Source organism: Musa acuminata, chromosome BXJ3-8 (genome assembly GCF_036884655.1).
Source record: "Musa acuminata AAA Group cultivar baxijiao chromosome BXJ3-8, Cavendish_Baxijiao_AAA, whole genome shotgun sequence".
Classification (NCBI taxonomy): domain Eukaryota; kingdom Viridiplantae; phylum Streptophyta; class Magnoliopsida; order Zingiberales; family Musaceae; genus Musa; species Musa acuminata.
Window position 1 is genome coordinate 50,545,676 of NC_088356.1, and position 24,395 is coordinate 50,570,070.

The 24,395-nt window shown below is 38.0% G+C and overlaps 2 protein-coding genes across 2 annotated transcripts in view; both read right to left on the reverse strand.

Annotated features, from left to right (window-relative positions):
• Positions 1-1,630: 1,630 nt before the first annotated feature.
• LOC135645140 (endoplasmic reticulum oxidoreductin-1-like) lies at positions 1,631-7,609 on the reverse strand. Its single transcript, XM_065163236.1, has 10 exons — positions 7,187-7,609; positions 6,969-7,100; positions 5,035-5,290; positions 4,806-4,916; positions 4,267-4,385; positions 4,061-4,165; positions 2,764-2,966; positions 2,564-2,687; positions 2,042-2,219; positions 1,631-1,954 (listed from the first exon to the last, which is right to left on the reverse strand). Exons 1-9 carry the CDS (start codon positions 7,370-7,372, stop codon positions 2,079-2,081), a joined length of 1,377 nt encoding a protein of 458 aa, XP_065019308.1. The 5' UTR covers positions 7,373-7,609; the 3' UTR covers positions 1,631-1,954; positions 2,042-2,078.
• Positions 7,610-8,306: 697 nt separating this feature from the next.
• Positions 8,307-24,395, reverse strand: part of LOC135644664 (probable phosphoinositide phosphatase SAC9) — a 28,195-nt gene continuing 12,106 nt past the window's right edge. The window contains exons 7-13 of the mRNA XM_065162444.1: positions 23,575-23,808; positions 21,915-22,385; positions 19,604-20,428; positions 12,408-12,605; positions 10,317-10,775; positions 9,986-10,213; positions 8,307-8,715 (exon numbers count right to left, since the gene is read on the reverse strand). Coding sequence (XP_065018516.1) covers positions 8,434-8,715; positions 9,986-10,213; positions 10,317-10,775; positions 12,408-12,605; positions 19,604-20,428; positions 21,915-22,385; positions 23,575-23,808 — 2,697 coding nt within the window. The 3' untranslated portion in view covers positions 8,307-8,433. The remainder of the gene's footprint in view (positions 8,716-9,985; positions 10,214-10,316; positions 10,776-12,407; positions 12,606-19,603; positions 20,429-21,914; positions 22,386-23,574; positions 23,809-24,395) is intronic.

The window sequence follows — 24,395 nt, forward strand, 5'->3', positions numbered from 1 at the left end:
GACGTGGCGTTACGATGTCCAGGGCGAGTGAACTCGTGGAAGCAATCTGCGAGGTAGGTGGAGAGATCGACCCACCTACTCCCCACTTCCGATCCTTTGATCCCGTCAACGGCGGCGCATTGAATCAACGCAAAAGTTAGAAGGTTGACTATGGTGTTTTCAAGCCCTCTTAAATCCCAACAGCAACGTTGCGACGAATTCCCGCTTTCGAAGTGGCGAGAGGAATACGACGATCAGAGAGAGAGAGAGAGATCTTCCTCTTCTATATATACAGAGAGAGAGAGAGAGAGAGAGAGAGAGAGAGAGAGAGAGGCCACGGCGACGATGAGGCAGCTGGTGTTGTTGCTGCTACTGGTTGCGAGCTTGCAGCCTCCGATGATGGCGGGGAGGCCGACGCAAGGAGAGTGGCGGTGGTGGCGAGAGCACGGCGGCCTCTTGCTGCAGTCGCTGCCTCAAGGGCCGGTGACGCCGTCGGGGCCTTCGTGTTGCACCCATGACCCCAACACACACACCTGCGGTTCTTGTAAGAATTGAGGTCGACGACCGGCATGTATGTACACGCAGATGCCGAGGATGAAAGAAGGACTCTGATCATGAACGTGGAAGTAGCTGCTTGACATAAGAACATGCTTAAACTATCATTCATCTTTCTCTTCACATTTCTTTTCATTTTTTGATGGATTCCATTCACTTGTCTCATTAAATTCCCGCAACTTTCTTTCTGACTTTTTGCGTGTGTTATCAATGAACTTTTTTTCTTTATGCCTTCATCATATCTTATTCCAATATTTAAGTTGAAAATGATTACCATGTGGACCGCCAATGATCCAACCTCGAACAAAGTTGTTTATCTCTGTAAATCCAACAAAATGTTCTAACTTGACTTTGGTCACACGATGATTCATGAACCAAAGCTGATAATTCGTCTGTGTATTCAATTCCCTCATCACTCACCTTCCCTTTTATAGATCTAAGAATTAAGAACGCGAGGGATCACATTTATGCATAATAGAAGCATACATGAGCACATTTATATATAGTGTGGGCTTATGTGATTAATGAAGAACTCGAGTGGCACGCATCAAACTCTGGATTTGGAACTTTTGTGAACAGTCAGTCAATTAAGGTGTCCTTCTTCCTCTGCAGTCAAATGCAGGAATTCAACTGCCTACTTACGTCAATCACGTTTATCGAACATTTTCCACGTGTGTATATATATATATATATATATATATATATATATGTGTGTGTATATATATATATATGTGTATATATATATATATATGTGTATATATATATATATATACACATATATATATATATATACATATATGTATATATATACATATACATATATATATATATATATATATATATGCATATATACATATACATATACATATATGTAATATACATATATATATGTAATATATATATACACATACTAACAAATAAAAAAATCACTTTAAAATCACCACTAACAAATCACCACTAAAATAAAAAAAAAATCATTTTATTTTTAATTACTTTAAAATTTAAATAAAAAAATCACCACTAACAACAATTAGTAGAAATGGATCAAAGTTTTTAGATGAATGCTAATGAGAGCGAATCTTGTGGAAAATCTAAATACATAAAGAAATATATTGCCATAGCAATATTAATAAGGGAAAGTCAGTATGAGAACCATCCATGGAGTCACAGTTGTTTAAAAGATGGATCTGCAAACAATGGCATAGTCGCCAGCATCTTTGAAGAACTATATGATACAAAAATCACTGTGCTCAAGACCATAATTTAATGGCACACAGAAGCATTGAATTGAGCAAATATGTTTCCCTTTCTCATAAAATCCTTCAACTACATGATTTACTTATTCCAACACCATCAGGTATATGTCGTATTTTTAAAGGGTTGTGTGTCTTCCTTTTCTGCCTCACCGGGGGCACAAAAACTGGCAAGTCAGAAAGAAAGGAAACTGTTGAGAAGATGATGAGATAAAGATTGATTGCAAGAAGAAGGGAGGTGGGAGAAGGCTCACCAGAGTATTAATGCAAAAAAGGAAAAGAATTGTCTTGCTATGAAGTAGCTGTGGGGTTAGAATCATGCCTTTCCACCTTCTCCATGAGAGGTTCCATGTCATGAACGAATTTTATCGACTCTGAGAGTCTATTTAGAAGGTTGAACAGTGCGATCACTTCATTTCTTTGCAGCTGCAGCTGAAAATCCACATCAAAATGCATCAGGAAAAGTATATAGGAATCAATCTTTATATACTTCCAGACATTTCCCATTTTAAGCAAAGAAAAGGGAAAATTGTCCTAAAAAATCGACCAAGAAAAATCTGTATCTCGTTGTTTTTATCTGATAGTTTCCCTTTCTGTTTTCCATTTTATTATTCTATTTCAAGCTTCCAACATGACTGTTGAGATCAGATAATCAGTCGGTACTACCATGATCAACTTCTCAACTTCTTAAAGTGGGTTTCATTTTTTTGGCAAAACCTAGTATTTATATGGATGAAATAAGTTCAGAAAGGATATTCATGATGAAAGTAACATACTGGCTGGTTTTGATTGTTTTCACCATCAACAGAGAAAAGAATTTTTAAAGCTGTTGCTAGACCATTGACTTGCAGTTTTCCCCACAGCCGGCATTTCTCACATCCCACACAGTTCATTACTGCACTGTAACATGCAAATAAATTTGGTTAGTGCAACAGGCATGTCCAATAAGTTACATGTCGAGTTGCCAAATGCAAACCTGATGTTTCTGAATTGCTTCTGAATCTGCTGCTTCAGCTCGGGCCCATTTTCACCTTGCCAGAGCTTGGCTTCATCAAAGGGTACCGGGCAAGCAGATAGAAGTTTGGGATTGTACAGTAGCTGTCTCACCAATGATCGAGTTTTCAAATCCTCTATAGGATTGCCAGTGTTGTACTCGGCCTGTTCCAAATAATCTGCAGCCTGAAGCACATCAACTAGAAGAATGTTACTAAAGTCAGCAGAACATTACATTATACATAAGACAGATCAAGCCAAAACACATGCACGTGGAAATACACATTCGAAATATTAAAGCAGTTTTCAAGGCAACAGCACATGCATGCATGTTCATTCATGCAAGGACATGGGCTTCGTCCTTTAGGGAGTAATTCGTATGATCCAACTTGTTGATGATAGTAGAAGGATTCAGTACAGTTACCACAGCGAAGGGCAAGGATCCCACTTTGTTGATGATAGATTAAATCAAATGAAAGTTTGTGCATATTGTTAGGGAAGACAGAAGGTTACTTGCATAGAAACGTCTTACTTAATGACAAATTGAATCAAATAAAAAGTTCTGCATTTTGTTAGGCAAGGCAGAAGGTTGTTGCGTTATAATTGCATGACTGCTATAAAACATTGTCTATACCAGGATTTACATCCTCATATATAACCCAAATATTTAGTGCTATAGCAAAATTCGAGATAATAAATCAAGACTATGTTTCTTACTAATAACAACACCACGAAAAATTAGTTCCTTCCATCAGAAGACCATTTTTATTTTGCAGCATGCACATCCCACCTACTAGTGAGTGAGCCTTGGCACAGTGGTAGCAAATCAAGTCATGAAAACAGTATTTTACTGCACATGAGGCTAAGGCTGCATAGACCTAAACCTCCTGACATTCTATAGTGGCCATGGCTGTCAAGACTTTAAACACACTGTGATCCTATTTGTTTAAGGCCAAGGAGGAAATTTTATAAGAAAATAAAGTTTGAGGCACTGAGTGAAAGCTCACATGCTTATACATTGATATTGACAAAAGGGGAACCTCAAGTAAAACTTTCTTTATTGTTCCAATATCCTGGAAGACTAAATTATGATCATGAACCATAATATCATGTCTGAGAAGCACTAAGCAATGTTTCACATGTCTGAAACTAAATCTTATGGTCAAAACTTGATATAAAAGTTAAGGATGATAGAAATATAGAAATATCATAAACATTAATTATCTTTCTGCAAATGGAGAATTTAATTCCACTATACTAGCGGGATTGGAATGGGTTACCTTTGTCACTGCCCTCAGAACAAAGAGATAGACAAAATATAAATTCCTGACACGATCTGGGTGCTTCCACACTCGATCATAAAGCAACTCCAGGTTTTGCCCCCACTGCATTCATTCAGAAGAAAGTACACCTGAGATTATCACTAATGAAAAGCACATAAAAAAAAAAGTCAGGTAGCTCAAGGGAGTGTGCAGAAAAAAATTACCAAATTGGTAAATGCATCAAGGAGATAATCAGAAGCTATGTGAACTGAAATTGAGGAATGCAGCCCGGAGATCAATTTGTACATCACCTTCTTTTCATGACACAGATCTTCAGAAGGATCTGAAAAGGATAAAGTTCAAGATAACAAAGATAGTAGTAGTACAACACGAGATTTCTTTCATTATGTACCCAACCAAGCAATGTCACAGTCATACAAGATAAAATTTGGATTGAAGTGAGAAAAAAAAACCACAAACTCAGTCAATAAACTTGTTTGATGAAAAATACTATAAATTCACATGTTATGTACAAAGAATGATCTATTTCTTGATAGTTTATTCAGATACATAAAATTATTAAGTTGTGCTATCCCCATAACCAAGAAACTAACAAGGATGGAGATACAGGAAACAATTATGAAAAAGAGTACTCTAGTAATAAAAATTAGACAGAGCATGCTCATAATCATGGTGTTAAAAACAACAAGACAATATTACAAAAGTACGGATAAGAAGGAAATAAACTACCAAAATAACTAACATTGTGGGCAATTTTCCTGGTAAACAGCAGCCCATATCCTTTGAGCTGATGGACCCGCATAACCAGTGTACCTCTCCGGGTTCAGTTGGAGATTGACATATGTCATTGCAGCTGCAAGAAAATGAAATGCATTGATAAATTTCTAGTTTGCAAAATCAAATACAAATGGGAAGAAAAGCAACCGAAAAACACAAAATGAATCTAATAGCAAATCAGAGCTGGAGGGTACTATTATCAGTCTCATCATCATAAGTCCAGGGATTGTCAATCTCAATCCACCCATTAAAAATTTTGTCATCAAGAGTCCTATCCACAGCAGCTTGTGGTTTTCCCTCCTGACAAATCACATCATCAGCAGAAAGCACACCGGAGGATTTCTTAAACGGCTCTGGAAACTCGCTTTCTTGACACTCACAGACAGAACAATCCCGAAGATGGCACATCCCATCATCTGGCCAGAATGGGCAATCACACCACAATTTTACCTAGCAAATCAACAATAGAACAGTTTCTGAGAAACAAGATTCACGTTGCAAAAACTTGAAGAGCTCTAAGCATGTGAAACATATAACTATAAAAGCATAACAATGAATTTCCATAAGGGAAGAAAATGGTGGACATATAGACCGATTGATGCAGGAAACCAGAAATATACGAAAGCATATCAGTCAAGACAGAATATTTGGCAGGGCTTTGGTTGAAAAACGAATTCCTCCAAAGTTTAGATTAAGTTCAATAAATAGAAATCTAATTTATTCATTCAAATAATCAAAATAGTTAATAACAACATCATGAATTCTGTTGTTAACCAGTAAAATGAACTCAATAGTTTCTTAAATGGTAAGCAACTACCTAATTTTTCTCATAAATTTTGGTATAAGAAAAAAGAAGATACAAAAGGTTGTGCAAACAAGTCCAAAATTGAGTATATCTGCCACGATGGGAAATAACAGAGTGACTGGACAGATCAAGATATGGAATTTGTACTAGATACCAATTTATTTTTGTACAAACAAGTAAATCATGGTGTTATTCAAACAATGCTGCAAAGTAAGAAGATGATGGAAGCTGCACATTCGTTAGGCAACCTATAAAAGCACATTGCAACATTTTTACTGAAATTAGGAATAGTACGTTCATTAAATGAGAAAATTATGCAGTTGAACTATATTGATGTAATCAAAGACATTTATTAATTAATAGTTACTCAACAAATGACCAAAAGGATCAGCCTTAAAAGTCCATAACTATATCAGAGATCAAATCAATAAACTCTAGGACAAGGCAAAAAGCTTTAGGAGTTTACAACAACTAAGAATGTCATGAAATATACTAAATACAATCATAGTAATACTATATTAGAAAAATGAAGGCACATAACTAATACAAATGGATAAGAAGTAGTAGAAAGCACAGAAGGGAGATCAAAGAGAAAAGCCTGAATAGCCTCATAAACAAGAGAGGTCAGTTGAATATATAACTGCGCCTACTGGTGGCTGGAAACATTCTACTGTCCCTCAACCAAAAAGCAAAATGTTTAGAGGATAGCAACAAAACCATCTACAAAAACGTTGCAAGCTTAGAAAACAACACATTGGATAATTATTCTGACTAAAGAATGTCAAGATAGATGAGTTTAACTCAAAGAAGAAAAATATAGCATGCAATAAACCGTGGAAACTTTTAGAGGAAACATTAGGACATTGGCAAGGATTGTGAATTGAATACCTAGAGCACCGACCAAGGAAGACTATGTCACGCAGTGAGAAGGTGAATATATGCTCGTGTAGGATCCAACCCCTACTATTAATAGAGAGCACAATGAAGAGTCCATAATGTTTTAGTTCTAATAAGTATAATAGATGGTGTTCTTTATAAATCTTCACTAATATCTCATAAAGTAGCAATAGAAATTGTCATGTAATTTCACTAGCACGTGTTCTTTATAAATCAATACTAACATTTCATAAAGTAGACTTCACTACCACATCTTAAAGCTGTTAGAGAGAGAGAGAGAGAGAGAGAGAGATTTGTTGCTGCCATGGGCATTAATCCTAACGAGGTTTCGAAGTGATCCAATTGGATATATAAATATACAAGCACACAAGAAAAGAAGCCTAAGAAAAAAAAAAAACTAGGAAGGAACGAATTCCACCGGAGTACCTTAAAATAACGGAAAAAGGGAGTTTTCACAAGCTCCTGGAGTATCGGATGCAGCACTTGTTCGTTCAGCGAATCCGCCGTTTCGTAGTCGCAGCAGCAGTCCTCCACCAAGCCCGTGTAGCTCCTGGATCCCTACGATGTCGTCGTCTCACACCGATATCAGCCCCCAGGAAACAAATCCCATCAAGCCAAATCAAACCTTTAAGCAGGAAACCTACCGGGAGGCACTCACAAGACTTGTTGCCGGTGGCGGAGTCAGGGATCTCGGGGGCGTTTCTGGAGCCTGCGGCGATTGCGAGGGCGACGGCGACGGCGACCAGGGCGACAACGGCCGCCCAGGCGCATATCCGGTGGCTCTTCGCGTTGCCGCCATCGCCGGAGGAGGAGCCCTCCGCCTTTCCCATTGGAGCTCCGGCTACTGCTACCGCGAATCTGTTGGGAGGAGGAGGAAGTGGAGGAGGATTGAAACCATCGCGCGTGTTCTGACCGAGAGGATCAAATATATAAAGAGTCAACGTAGACAAGGTGTTCGTAGAATTGAATTGCCGCGGGTGGAAACCTTCGACCGGAAAAAGAGAGAAACAAGTGGCGAGGCGATCACCGTTTTAGTTTACAGTGGGTCGGACGCAGCGGTTCCCAAAAACAACATCAAGCTACCATTACTTCACGTTCAATCCAGCCTTCATATTATATATATTCACTTGAAATATCATTTATAATAAATTTATGTGATATATTTTTGTTATCATACAGAGATGGATTACATATCCGATCCGAAACACCAATCGCATCGAAGAGTCCGGTGGTAAAAGGAGACACCAAAAGTATTATACTCCGCGGATCCTCAAAAGAGGATTGATAGCTTTATTACTTGCCACGCAACCATTCATAATATCCACTTATGAATTAAATATGTCATTTTCTTTTATTACGAAGGAAGTATATGCATCATAAAAACTAGATTTGATCCCAAACCAAAGTATTTACCAGTTACTAGCTAATATCTTTAAGAATTTATGGGATGAAGCTTCAAGTGAATGTATCTTCTAGGATTTTATTCTTGTGGGAAATATTGAGATTAAAGTTCAGCTGATTCTACATTATTTTCCTCAAGTCATGTGTCAAAGTATAATGTCAACTGCACCGAATCATAAACTTGGTTGTAGTACCTTACAAGACAAAATGATATGATATTTGTGAAGGAAGCATGTTTGGATGAACATGCTTAAATCTTGCTATTTGGTAAGCTTATTGCAGCTGCCTACTCTGCTCTTGCTACCTTAAAAGATCCAAACTGCAGGCACTATTCTCTCAGATGTAGTGCTGGAGGAACAGAAGTTGAGCAATAAAAAAAGCCTCAGCTGTATATCTTACGTAATTATTGGTTTTTCACTCTACAAGAAGCCAAATCAACTTAGCTTGAAAATGGGATGTCATTTGGTGTCCTTATCTACATGAAATGCAACTAAATTGCAGATAAACTCGCTAATTTTCCGAGCTCATATGGATCTGCATAGTAATACAACTTAATTCTATTTGATAAAGACAAGCCTGAAGCTGATGGAAGTGTTCGAAGGCTTGTGTTGTCTTGTTCAGCTATATCATCGGCGAAGGCAGTGACATCTCCAAGTAGTTTGAAAACGATGACTTGAGCCTGTAACGGGCGTGGAAAATCAAAGTAAAGAGCTGTGCCAGATTTAGCTTCTGGAAGGCGATATTCCCCCACCACAACAGACTTTCTTGATTCCTGCAGAAAGTGGTAGAGTTTTAGTATTGATACCTAACAAGTTGTAAAAGATGCTCTATACCATGGTTTGCCGTACCGAACAGTACCGCCCGGTACGGGCGGTACGTACCGGTCCGACAGACTTTCGGTACGCGGACCGCCTCTTACCGTTCCGGTATTACTGTAGCACTGTAGTACTGCTACAGTGCTCGGCACACCCGGGTGTACCGCTCGGTACACCTCGGTATACCGGTCGGTACACCCGTACCGAGCGCGGGTCGAAACGCCGGTACGGTACGGTACGGCGAACCTTGCTCTATACATCATTCTCCATGTTTTCAACTTCTAGAGAAACACATTGTCAGAATACCAACATATAATAATATTAAGAAAAAGCTATTTTATATTGTACCAGAAATTTCATAGATTTTTTCAAGTAGGTGGGCTGAAAATGAAATCCGAACAAAAAGTTGTATACTGCAAAAGGATGTGGTGATCATCACATCAACCATCATTTAAGTATGTAATCTGATTCCTAGTTGCAGACAAGTCTTGAAGAACCCTGATCCTTCAGGATGCCTGACAGATTCATTGCTTAAGGTTTCATGGGACGGACAGTGGTAATTTGGCACATATTGACGTTTAACACACAATTCTAATTCCAAATTATTTTGAATCTGCTTTGCAATTCTGAAATAGTCATAACATCATAAGAATTTTGTTTTCTGGGCTATAGAAATTAAATGAAGAAATGAGCTGCTTTTCAAACTCTGGGGAAGATAGACTGGACAGGTTATAATTATGAGATTTGGACTGTCTACCAGATTTCTTTCTTTTTTTGCCTTTCCATCGAATTTAATATCTTGCTCTATAGATACTTATGTTATGTCTCTAACTGAAGCAATCATCTGAATTTCTCATATCATTACCGCTATGACTGACTTGAACAATACTGACTGTTATTGCAGTTGGTCTTGACATCAACATCCTGGTCCAAAGCCTTCCCACCAATCTAGAAACACAAACAATGGTGACACCTGGTAGCTGTATCTATCTTGTTCAAAGAGACAATAAACAAGAGAGTACTAATCATGCTTGCTATACACCGAATAGAAGGCCAAGTAAATTCAATTTAGCAACCAAAGAGAAGAAAACAGATAACAGAGGCAGTCTTCATTGATAAACTATATCAGAGAGAGTTAAAATAGCTGACAACTTAAGAAAACACCAGAAACAAGAACTTAGCTACAAAATTTGACAAAAAGTGCTTACTACAAGATACAGTGATTACCTGAACAACAGACACCTGGATGTATAGTACTGCTGGCAGTATGTACCTGTCCTCCATAAAAGTTGAGCAATCCCAAATATCCAACTTAGGAAAAGGTGAATGGGTGGTTCGTGGTCTTATGACATTAAAAGCATCAATCCGGAAACCAGCTAATACAGGGACACTTGGTGACAGAAATTGCTCAAGCGCAAGGTCATTATCTTTTAACCTTTCAGCTTCAATAGGCACCTACAGAGATAAAAGGAGCTATAATCAGCAATGTATTTAGCAATTGTGGAGCTATGAAGTACTAATCTACTTTTATCAGTCAAAAAAGGAACAAGGAGCATACTCTAAACCGACTCAGTTGTGGAGATCTCTCTAAGAAACTTTTAATTTTCATCATCTCAGGGACCTGTAAAGATGCATCCTGATCCACCTCCTTTTTCAAAGACTTTCCAAAGACTATAACCCGCTTTGCATGTATGCATCGATTATTATTGACAATACCATCAGAAGCTGGGAGTTTTGGCTTGTAAGTGAAATTTTCATCAAACGAAAAAAGATTGTACTCTTCTTCAGTGTTAACAGAGCTGGACTCACTTTGTGGGAGAGTCAATTTTATCCAGACAATACGGCACCGAACAGGATTGCGAAACTCAAATTTCACATGTCTTGGGATCTCCTTCTCACTACTAAGCTTTTCAGGACCATAAAGTTGTGGAGATGATGATATTAGTGATTTTAAATCCCATATTCCCATTGAAGAGCGCTTATCTGTGTGTATTGTATTGCTTGCCCAAATCTGAACCTGGAGGTTCACCGAACTTGTTAGTGAAATATTTAACAAAAAGAAGGTAAATATGCAAGGACGAATAAAATATGAAACAGCAATTTCTTCAAGAAAAAAGAAAAAATATATATAAAAAAGAGAATGGGTGAACTGCACAAGACTGCTTCGAGACGTGGTTCGAGCCATACTTCAATACTGCACAAAACAAGATCCATATAGTAGTAAAAAGTAAAAACAAATCAATTTTCATGAACTCAAGCATAGTCTTGTCTTTAATTGACTAAATGACCAATACAACCACTATTGACATATGCAAACACTTAAAAATATATTAAATACCACATTTCTTATAATGGTAGTTATCATTTGAATTCTTTTCTAATTTATCACTCTAATATGTGACTTTTATTATCACCAGAAAAGCAAGATTTCACATTACAGTCATCTTTATCTCTAAGAACAATAAAGATAAAACATATTTTAGTAAATGATTACAAACTGTAATTAAGAAAAAGGATCATCATAATAGATACCAAAGTGTGATACTTGACTCAAGAAGCATAATATTTTATAATTACCAGTTTTGTAGAAATGAAAACCTAAAGCAAAAAAAGAAAGATAAAACTCATTAAAGTCTAAAAAGGTTAGTTACTCTCCCTCTGAAGCTTCTTTTACAAGGATGTTCAAAAACCATACTCAAAGTTACATCATGGTACCAGTCAAACATGGTATTGTACTTTAATTTAGTAGCTAACAGTCATATCTTGTCCTTTTTACATATAAAATTAACCATAAACAAGAAGCATTTTTGTGTGACAGATACTTACAATTCCTAACAATGATTTTACATGAGAACAGGACAAAAATTGCCCAAGTGGTGGCAAAATCTTTTCACCTAACCAGAAATAGTTATTTGCATATGAATTTCTACAGAAGAGCATAACATGTATAATAGATCAGAACACCAAAAATAGTTCATTTATCATCTTCTTACAATATTCTGCTTAATATTAACCATCAAGTTACCATATTTCCACATGGAAATTGCCAAAATATATGCAATTTGCAATCTGTCAATAGCTTCTCACACCACTTCTACATGTTTCTCCCTGACCACACACATCATCCTCTCAGTTAATGTAATAGGATAATGGATATTTGTCGTGTCCATAGACTAACAGATGAGGAAGTTGATGGTGCTCTTTCTAGTCTTAACCATTGGTCTATACAAGTTGATGTTTTACAGTTCAACCAAACAAAGTTTAGCTTCTGATAGACATTTTTGTAGTGTAACATAGAATAAAATACTAGGTTTATTTAAAAATAAGTTCAAATGGTTAAAAAACACTAATTCAATTTTTTTTAGACTCTTGTGATTAAATAACTTAGGATTTAAGAAACCTGAAGCAGTGAATCAGTGTGTTCCAAATAGTGGCAATTGCATTTTATTGGAATCCCATTCAAATCAATCCATGCCAAGTGTTTAATTGATATGAAATATACTATGCTGTAAACATTATGTAATGATGTTAGGAGGTATCAGGTAAGTCATAAGCAAAAATACCAGGGAATATACTCATAAATGTCATCCAGATATGGTAAATAGTTCTAAAAGGTCTTGTAAGCAAAAGAAAAGCAGTTAGATCTTACTGTAGGACAGTCAGATGTTGTGAAACCACAAGAGCTAATAACCAAGGCAACCCCTGAAATATCTGATAGACTTCCAAGAACAACTGAAAATTCAACAGTGGACATACTCGGGGGTGCTCTCCAATAACCATGATGTTCACCCATGCCAAGCGGTGCAAGTAATGATAACAATGGCTCAGATCCCTCAGCTGTTTCCACCTACAAAACACATGCTGATCAATTACATGTAACTACTTAAAAAGTAACAACTATAAGTCAAGATGAGACTTCCAGAGTTCTCTTCAGAAAACACACAACCTAAGTTGGACAATGAGGGCAGAAATGCATATGTAAAAGTAATCAGGTAGCAAATCATTTGTTTAGCATCATGCACAAAGTGAGTATAATAAGATGACCTAATAGCAGTCTCTAGCTGACACTGTTTTAACCTTATATTTCTTGTCTATACTAATCCAATTTGAAGAAAAATATAGCTGACTGAAGTATTATCTTTTGTTAAAGACCTAATGAAATTTATTTCAATAGTTGAAAGTAGAAATCTTGGAATTTCAAAAATTCTTAACAAGTGAAATAGGAAATAGCAAGATAGCAAGATTGAAATAGATTCTGTGGCATTCATGAGATGTTCTACGTTTCGAAGGATATTAAAGAAAAACAACAGACATGCAATTTTTTAGCCAAAAGGCAGGTTGGCTGACAGCTACTTTAATTGAAAGAAGTAATGGAGGTTCATCTACATGAAGTATTGTCTAAGACCCAGACTTCCTGCAGCCAAAGCTACAAATTACTGGTTATCTGAATAAATGGGCAGAATAATACTAGTCCAAACCTAACTGATCAACCTCAACCAGTTCTTGTTGATCTCTTACCGATATTTAAAACTTCAAATTAGTGATCCAAACTTATTGATAGGGTCCAAACTCAACTGCATATCATTCAGCAAACTTGAGACAAGGCCCAGGCCTACGGACCTGGAAGTAATACTCCTTCAGGAAACTATAGATTTCACTAGGATGATAATCATCCCATTATCTTAGCAATTAGCATGATTGAAATAGGGCCAATCTAGCTCTTTGTTATTGCAGACATCTCAGACTTTTAGTGGAACCTATACTATAATCATTTCCATCTTATGTATTAGAGAAGTCCATGAACCTTGTTCATTTTTAAGGAACCTTGGTTCTGTGACTTCTTAACTTTCCTTTTTATTTCATTTTTGTATTGTCATTTGTTTTCATGGTTCTGACTTTCATTTTTTTCAATTTACTTCACATATTACTCTTTGGCCCTTTTCTGGTTTCCTGTTCATTCTCACTTTTCAATTCTTCATTGTTTTGCTTCTTCCCACTTTACATGCCTTCTTTTCTTTTTATTCACATTTATAATTCTTTTATGCTTTCCTCCATTTATGTTTCCCTTCAATGTTCATTGTTTTGACTTTCATTTTGTTAATTTGTTCCACATATTACTCGTTGGTGCTTTTCTGGTTTCCTGCTCATTTTCTCAATTTTCTTTCTAACTTTTTCCCTCTTCATTCATTATCACTTTTCAATTCTTCAGTTTTTTTGCTTCTTCCCAGTTTTCCTGCCATCTTTTCTTTTCCTTAACATTTTTAGTTCCATGCTATTTTTTCCTATTATTTATGTTTCCGCACTGTGTTGGAGGTGTTTCGCACTGTAATTATGTGGTTAATCTAATCAGAAGGATATAAGCCTTTTGAGATAGGGATCAAATGAAGAAATGACTCCATCAATTAAGACTTGACTCGATAAAAGCATGTTAATTTGGAACAGGGATTGACTCAATGAGAGTATTTAACAATTTATTTTTGAAGAATGGTCAAAAGAAAATTTCTCCTCTCAAACTTGAGCTCATGTAGAAATTTGCAAAGCTCCTCTTTCAAGTGGAATTAACCCTATAAATCATATTAATATCCAAGAATTAAGTCCCATGATACACAGTCCAATATGGCCATTACTAATTTGTCCAAGCGAGGACTAGGACAGAAATCACCTTAAATCAGATTATATATCACTAGATTTATTAAACCACAAGTAAATCGAAGCAAAAGGGTTGAAATTTATTATGATATAAATCAATTAGTTAGCTTTCAAACAAGTCACGATGTCCATAGTCAAGTTGTCCAAAGTTGTGTTTACCCTCACATGACCACATAAAAAATCACTTGTCATGGTAGCTATTCAAGGGCCTCAAATACATTAATACTAGAGTAGATGAGTAGGAGAACAAGAGAAAGATGAATAGGAGAACAAGAAGCATGTCTCCCCTCTCCCTTTCTCCTTTGTGTACCACATTGGTTTAGATTGTGACCTGCATAAGCCCCATTACTGAATTAAAATCCTTACTCAGATTGATATTTATATAGGTGGAAAGTGGGATCCAACAAGAGGCCAAGTCATCTATGCAAAATGGTAAGAGAACAAAAGTATGATTAAGAAAAGGACTGTATACAAGAAAGAAGAGAATCGACTCAAAAGGGTGGAAGGCTCAGTTTTCCCTTATCCATCCATTTCTAGGTAGGGGTCTTCAAATCAAGGTTTGCAATTTCATGTACCAGCACTGTCTGGGTCAGGACTCGGACCAATACTGTATTATACGGGTGCATCCACACTCGGCATGTTAGTACATATCAAGTTTCAAAAAAAATCTAAAAAAGTTGCAAAAAAAATCAAAAAAAGAAACTGTATGACATAGAGCCTGCTCAAAAAAATCTAAAAGAGGTTTAAAAAAGAAAACAAGAGACTGTGTGCCGTACAGTCTTGTGTACCAAATGCAACTGATCCTATGTGAATGGTACCGACCCTGTACTAGGTGCACCAAGTGGTAAGGCCCTGAACCACCCGGTACAGATCCGGTACAAGCATCCCATCATACCTGATCCGGGTACTGATAACCGTTGAACCAGTAAATATCACCCATACCTACCACCTGTATCAAATCAGACGGCACAGTATTATAGATTTTGTTCCAGTTCTAAGAGACATATTCATAATCAATATACATACATATGCAAGGAGCTTACCCATTTGCAAGGGCTAAATCGATCCATTAGATCTCTTTATATACCTAGGTCCCTACATTCATAAGTCTCTCAGGATGTGGGAGAATAGAAGAAAGCTTCTTTCACTATCTATAATAGCCAATAAATATACAAATATGTCTTGTTTAGAGCCACATGATTGCCTGATAAGAACCCTAAGGTTTTATCGTAAAAGAAATGGAAGAAATGGAAGAAAAGGGGATGATCACTTCGAAGGGATCGGCCTCCTTTTCTTCCATTTCTTTTACGATAAAACCTTAGGGTTCTTATCATTTGGTATCAGAGCATTTTACGATAAGACTTTAGGGTCTTAGCATTTGGTATCAGAGCAACGATCCTCGGCGTTCTCGCTGTTCTCGCTGAAGTTATCATCATCTCAAAAAAAAAAAAAAAAAAAAAAGAAGGAGAAGGTCGGCAGCGACGCACGCAATCGAGAACCCCTGCTTCCCCTGCTCCGGCCACCGACCACCACTGCCTTCTCAACCGAGAAGGAAACTCTGCTTCCCGACCGCTCGATCACCGCCTCCCAACCGCAACCCTAGCCGTGCCCCCCCCCCCCCGGGTTGCAGCCGCAGCCGTCGGTTGCCGCAGCCCTCGTTGCAACGGTTGCAAAAACAGAGCTTCCTCTGTTGCTGCAGCCCCCGTCGATCCTTGCCGCGACCCTCGCTGCCTCCTAGGGTTTGATCCACAGAGGGATCGTTGCCTTCCATCCACGCCGTCACAACCACCGTAGTGGCGAGCCCTTGGTGGCGCTACCCCCAGCTGCACCACCATCGCTGCCTCCCCTTGGGTTGCAGCTGCAGTCGCTCGACCATCCCTCCTCGCAGCGATCAAAACAAGGCAACCACGACCGCCGCAGCCACCGTCGTTTCCTCAACCGCACGCGATCCCTAGGCGTCACCAACGCCTCCTTCCGCAGTGACAGAAACAGGGCAACTCACCGGTTGCCCTTGTTCCTAACCGTGACACCGTTGACTCCTCCTCCACCGCCGCCGCTACTTCTCGGCCGCTCGACCACCGCTGTTGCTGCTCCCCAGCCGGCAACCTCCCCTTCTCGGTCGCTCGACTCACCGCTGTTGCCCTTGTTTCCAGCCGCGCCTCCTCTAGCACTTCTCTTCCCCTCGAGCGCCGTCGCCACCCAGCCGACCCACCACCGCTGCCAGCCACCGTGCGACGACCGCCGCTCACCTCCCAACCGCCGCTCCCCCTTGCTCTGCATCCTTTGTAACTGAAACAAAGCAAGCACGGGCAACTCACCTTGCTGCCCTTGTTTGCAACCGCGACACAGTCGCGGGTCCCCTTGCTGCTGCGAACGTCGGCTGCCTCCACCGTCGCTGCTACTGCCCAGCCAATGACGACGCCACTCGCTGCCCAACCGTGATCCTCGTAGCCTCCCCCTTGCTCTGGTGACAGAAACAGGGCAAATCACCGATTGCCCTTGTTCCCGCAGTGCCACCGTCGATTGCTATTCTACACTGCAACCTCAACCCCGGCCACTTCAACGCTGCCTCTCCCTTGCTCTGCCTCCGCTGCCGCTGCCGCCAGTTGCCATCATCGCAGCCTCAACCTGACTAATTGGCGATTGCTCCCGTGAGTCGTTGCAGTCGTCGCCTTCCAGCCCCCGACGCTCTCATCTCATGCAGCGACTGAAACACAGGGCAGCACCTCTTCCTCCTCGCAGCGACCGCAGCACTGCCCTTGGTGTCTGTTTCCTCAGCAGCTTCGCAGCCACAGTGCGGATGCCCTTGACTAGACATCAAAAACAAGAACTGGGGATTACCGACTTGCAATCGTACGCAACGACTGCCGATAACTCAGTGAAAGCACAAATTGAAGCGTTGGAAATCAGAATTGAGAATCGGCTACAAGAAACCCTTTATGATTTCAAAAAGAGCTTGTTGGAGCACTTTAGTGGGTTTCAACAAGATAGGAGTTCAAGTTCTATGTTGCACAGATCTGAAAATACAGGAAAAGGGCCCCAAGATTGTGACACAAACTACTCACATATGAAGGTGGAATTTTCGAGTTGAGAAGATGGGGATCCGACTAGTTGGATCTCTAAGGCGGAAAATTTTTTTCGTTTTCATAGAACCCCAAAAGAATCTAAGATAGAAGTGGCCTCAATCCAGCTCGATGGAGATGCAATTCAATGGTACGATAGGTTTGAAACTTTCCACGGAGTTCCTTCGTGGGAGCAGTTCAAAATAGGGCTTCTTGTTCGCTTTGGCCCATCGGAATATGAGAATGTTGATTGCCAGCTTGCCAAAATTCGTCAAACTTCTACAATGCTAGAATATCAGAGTAGGTTTGAAAGATTGTCAAATCAACTAGAGATTGGTCGGAACGACAACTTCTAGGTACATTTATAGAAGGACTTAAGCCAGATATCCGGTGTGAAGTTAAGGCTTGTCAACCCAACACTATGATAGCTGCGATCTCATTCACACATCTACACGAGAAAAAAATTATCAAGGAAAGATCAACAAGGGGTTTGTACTATGATGAAAAGTGGAGTATGGAGAACCGATGTAAACAAGGGCAACTTCTGATGATGGAACCAATTGGAGAGGAACCGAAAGCTAAGAATGTGGACTCTGATCATGAAGGTATAGATTCTAATGAAGATGTTGGACCTACCATACATACGATGCATACATTAACTGGCTACTCTAACCCGCAAACTATAAAAGTTGGCGGAACTCTGGAACATCAGCATGTTATAGTTCTGATTAATACTGGTAGCACAGGAAAGTTGCAGCCCGATTAGCTTACTACATTGAAGGTTGTGACATATTCGAAGTAAAGATCGTTGATGGACGGATTTTAACTTGTGATAGCAAATGTTCAAAGATAAAATTGATTATACAAGGCCAGGAGTTTCTTGCAATGATTACTACACTGAAAGACCGACTTGTTGCTTACACTATCAAAAAGTGGAGACCATACTTGCTTGATCAACGGATTGTGATGCGTTGCAGATAGCCTATGACTGAAGTGCTGAAAGAGAAGCTCCCCGAGTTTGATGCTGTTCAGCCTTGGGGACAAGGCTGATTTGAAGAGGGAGGAATTGTTAGGACCCTTTGTCTGAGCTTTTGAATAATGTTTATTGAGTCAGTTTAGTTCAGTTGTTTATTGAGTTTGTTTAGTTCAGTTAGAGCCGGATAAAAGTTTATTTAATATTTAATTATTATTAAGAGTCCAAGTCCTGATGGACTCTAGGTGGAACTCTATAAATAGTGATGTAACTTTTTCTTTAAATCAATCAACGAATCAAGCAATCAATGAATGAAATATTATTTCATTGTTATGACAAACCCTAGGAGGCTGATCCCCTCGAAGCGATCAAGAAGGCCGATCCCCTCGAAGTGATCAAGGAGGCCGATCCCCTCGAAGTGATCATCCCCTTTTCTTCCATTTCTTTTACGATAAAACTTTAGGGTTCTATCATTTGGTATCAAAGCATTTTATAATAAGACTTTAGGGTCTTAGCATTGCCCTTGCCAACAAAGGCAAGTGATCATACAAGACAGAGATGGTCATTGACTTCAGAAAAATCAAGTGGCTTTTTCAGTTGAGCTTAACTGGCAGTCTCTTCAATGCCATCAGATAAAAGAGGACATATTCAAACCATGATAATATTTGACTATTTTACCTTTAATTCAACAAGTATATCTTTGATCCTTACTGGCGAGCTTAAATATGATAAGGAAGCAATCATTTAAGATAGAAGCCTCAGTTGAGCATGTTAGAGGCATGTAATCCTTCAAATATTACTAATACATGTTACTCCAAGTCCAACAAACATGTAACACGTAAGTCAAAACAGCATAACTAGAACAAGACCGAAGTTTATGGTGTATGTTATGAAATACCCCTTTCGCATGGTTTTACTGCTAAAAATTCATGAAAGAAGTAATTCTAGAATGATATAATATTCTAGAATTACTTCCGCATTGTTTTACATCCCCAGGATTTACTTCTTTCACTTTTCTTTCAAGATTATAACACCCAAGGACCCAAATTACCTTCAGAAACCATTTACATCTCATATTTAAGTGAAACATATTTGAAACATCTTCTCCCATATAACTTGAAAATTAAATTTTAAACATGAAAGAGACAGACTTCAAGATACCTGATGCAATAGGCTTGCATAAGGAAATTCAGCAAGGGACTCTGCTCCATTCAGTAGTGCCCTTAACTGTCTCTTGCCAGTTTCTATGTTTTGCCACGAATTATATAGACTATCTAACACTGGTCCAACAACTTGACCCAAGGCCCAACGAGCAGCATTGTGTGTACGAGCTCTTCTCTGCAAGGTACATAAAACCCTAATGTAGTCCACACTTAATGCTTGAAGAATATCTTCACTACAACAATTTTTACAGATAACTCCGTCATCAAGAGCTGAATGGCTTCTGTAGGAACCTTCAGTTTGCCCACCATGATTAGATCCAGTCTGACTTGATAAACCATTGTAGATTTTCACCTCTTTGAAATCATTATCAAGCAGGAAGTTTGCTCCCTTCCCAACACAACAAACTTTGCAAGCCTTTCTTTGACATATAGTGCATTCCAGAAGCAATGGCAACATGCCACTAGATGAAACATCGGAAAAGGTTCCTGTAGGAGTCATTTCAGCACGGACTTCACAAGCAGCTCCACAGCATGTTTCACCAAATTCATTAATATTCCAGAAATCTATATCATCATCAACTTGTTCAAGCCCAATGGAAGCATTAACCTTATCTTCATATGCAGTTTGGGCCAGCAAAGCTAGTTTATCTGCATAACTACATACGCTTACCAGGTCATAGTAATCAAGTAAGCGATTTGGATCTATTGCTGCAGGATCAATGCTGACAGATAATAAAGCTCTGTCTCTCTCAGCTGCAGAAATATTTAAACGAAGGCGTTCTATTTCAAGCTTCAACGATTGCATAAAGTCAAAATTTCCACCCTGAAAATAGTGTAATATAAGTGTTAATATGTAATTGGACTATGGAGAAACTATTCCAGATACATAACTTTAACAAAGCAATGATTGCAGAAAAATTATGACATGGTGAAAGTTCCAAGTAAGAACTACCAAGTATGCTCAGCAGTCAGCACAGCTTCATTTTTTCTAGAACCTATAGAATGACAACTTAAACAGAAAGCCAGGTATGCTATTTAAACAGGAACAATAAAAATTTTTTAAAGAGAAACAAAACAATCGAATATAAGCATTTTTTATTTCCAGTAATGTAATCTTTCAACTTACTATGTATTAACAAGAATGGCTAAGCAAAGTGGTAGACAGAAAAAGAAAAAGTATAAAAATAAATCTGACCAAGCTGAGTAGAAGTCAAAAGACAAGTCGGCAAAACTATGTTCCTTCTGAATAACCCCTTTGTTTAAAATAAGAGGGATAATGGTCACTTGTTCATAAACAAATACACAGAATGTCCATTTCTAATGATATAAACATTTGAAGCTTTCTTCTTACAGATTTTCCCTTGATCATCAGAGACAAAAAAAACTTTGTCCTATATAAATAACTATAAATAACTTTTTCTCCTATATAAATATTCCATTATTCTCCACAAAATTTATCACCTTTAAAAGCCTCAACAACCACATACAAAGCAAAGTAAAATAAATAGGTCTCCTTTGAAACCCAATACACCAATTCCAGGTACTATCCTTCTGTGATCTCTGATCTCATCCTGCAAATCAGGGGATGCTGAATGCCACAATTCAAATCAGCCAGAAAGCAGAAGAAAGGCATACAATATAGCAGAATGGAAAGTGCATGTTTACTAACTTGAACAGAAAATTGATCTTTTCCAAGACCACGAAAGTCCATCAAGTTCTTAATAGAGAACGTTGTTGGCCTAGGTTACTCAAGTTCTTAGTAGAGAGAGCTAAAAATTGTGAAACAGGCAAAGAACATAGAGACCTTCTGCCTCTTGCTTAGTTACTCATGATGTAAATGAACCAGCAATTTTATCAATTTTATATTTATAAACCAGTTAAGTTAAAAAGAGCATGATTACATTTAGTGTGCATCCCCCTTAAACATCGTCTGCACTATCTATGAACATGCTGCTGATTTCATTCTAAAAAGAATGTCAAAGACATAAAGTCACAGTAATTAAAAAAGAGAGAGAAAGAAAACAAATATATAAGAGTTACTTTTGAGTTTTGGCTCAAAGTACACATTTAGATTATTAAAGCAAAATTCAGAAAAAAAAAGAGAGAGAGAGTTAACTTGCTATAATTCATTTAGTTTTAGTAAAAGCTTCGTATGTGCTTACCTAGGCATCATTGCACAAGCTAGGCATAGGTCACTAACTGAAAGTCTTGCAAACAAATGATGCCCCTTATGTTAATGCCACAAATGACAGTGAAATAATAATAATTGCAAAATAGTTATCACACAAAAGGTTAGCTTGCTACCTTACCTTGTTAGAACCAAAAAGGGATGTGGAGATATCAATGTAATGTTGAACACCACCGAATTCTTTGACTGGTTCATTTTTGGACTCACTCTCTGTGTTATCAGGAGCTCGAAAAAGGTTATCAGCAACAGAACCCCCAAAAAGGTCGAGCGGATCTTGACTGTTAAACTGAGAATTTTCTGTTATACTTGAAATCTCTGATTGAGAAGAAGTTATAAGATCTCCAGTTAGCAGGTCAATAAGATTGTCGGTAGCACTTTGTTGAGCTGGTCGTCCACCTCCATTAGATGAAGATGAACCAGAGATATCGTTCGAATTGCACAAAAAGGGGTTTGTGGTGACATTTACATCAGAGCCTTGTTGAGAAGTGTTACTCTGCCTTGAATTTTCTTGGAGAAGTTTGATATAGTTAGCACCAACAACATTCTCAGTAAATATTCTTGTCCATGGAAGAGAAACGCCAAGCACTTCAATCTGTAAGAGGTCCATGTTTAGTTGCAAAATATTAAGTTGATAAAAAAATAATCGGAGACAACTAGAAGAACATGATTATTGAAATCAGTGGCTCAAAAATGCACAGAACACATATCCTTATACAGCAGTATGTTTAACAACATAGAAGCTTACAAGGAATGAGTAAAATCATAGCAATTTTATTCAAACCTGGATTTTAGTCACTTTTAATATTTCGATAGAAGCTATTTGCAAAAACAATGTAAAATTTAACTTTTCAGAAATCATTTTACAAGAAAACATAAAAATCATTCTTATTAAGGACAGCTAGCATTATGGAAGTTGGTCTCTTCGGGTCCTCAATCACTATTTCTAATTAAGAACCTTGTCTCATCTATTTTCACAACCTTCACTGATCAACACACAAGTTCCGACCTCACAAATAGGGGTGCCCCTTAAACAAACCTGACATGACTCAAGGAGCTATTAGACTATTACAACATCAGAGGAAAACCTAACATGACTTGGTGAGGTATTGCAATGTCAGAGGAAACTTCAGGCGCAAAAGCATTTCACCTAAATAACAAGGTAAAATTATTTGTCACGGAGACTGCCCAATATTTGTCCAGTTCACACTCATTACAGTCAAAAGTTTTCCTAGAGTTTGAGCAAATCTAGATAACAAGTAATAAGAAAGTGCAGCTCATCAACTACCCAACTTTTTTCAGTTCAATTCCCCCTAATTAAGCAAGCTAGAGTAATTTTGAAATATAATGATAACAACAACATTTTCAGTAACAAAATTCTCTTAGGACAAAAGTAGTTCATTCATCCAACAAAATATTTGGCCATAGCTTTACAATAACAAAAATGATGGCCGATTTTCTATTTGTCTAAATTAGCCAAAAGTTGCAAGAATTTCAAGTAAAATACACCATCATATTGAAGCATATTATGTACTGGTACAGGAAATTCTGTTTGATGCATGACTTTAAACAGACAATAAAAGCACCAAAAATGAAGAACAAAGACTACTATTGCTCCAACAACAAGTGTCAGATAAATCTTCATTGGTGCACCACTTTCTATTTTAGTTCAAGTCCCTATAAAGACAAAAGGTCCATAATTGCAAGAACTAAAGAAAAATCATACACAAAAAATTTCCTTTTTGCTAACAAGTAGCTCAATTCTACAAATCCAGTATTGATACCTCGCCAAGAGTAACAGGCCTTCCAGGAACAGATGGATAAAAAGTAAGTGCAATAATGCGAGTTAGAAAGTTCAATTCTCCCTCCAATTCTTCATAGTCAAACAACAAAGGCAGGTAGGAACCTTCTTGAGCATGTGAGCTCTTTCCAGTGACAGCTAAATCCTTGGAATCAACTTTTCCAGTCAAAGGGATGGACACGTTTGTCCCATCAGGAGACCTTGGTATACATGCACCCTGCAGGAACAAAAACCAATAACGAATAACATTAAAACAATAATAAAATTACTCAACTTTCATGATAAGGACACAGGAAAAGGAAAAATGATCAAAACATTCCTCAAGCATCAACCGATTTCATCATCAAAATATGAGATTCAATAGGAACTATCCATCATATTTTGTGCATGAAAATAGAGAAATTCAAATTTGAGTTATTTTTTATGTGTTTTTTAAGACTTTCTTGTATTCCTTGCTTTCATCTCTTCTATCCACTATATTGTTTTTTTCATTTCATATGACTCCTCTGATCATTTGAATTCTAAGCTGTGTGTGTTCATTTAAAGAGTTAAGAATAGCTTTAAATGCTATCGAATATGAGATGTAAGAGTTTATAAGTTTATATAATTGGGTGTGTACAATTTAGCTAAATATAAGTCTATATAATTAGGCATGTATATATCTACATTTGTGGGGGCATATGCATATGATGAAGCCACATACATCATATGCGATCCAATTATGTGGGCAGCAATATATGGTATATAACGTGTGGATTTTTGACCGATCTGCATATGTGGCCATAGAAGCTGATCTTTAAAACC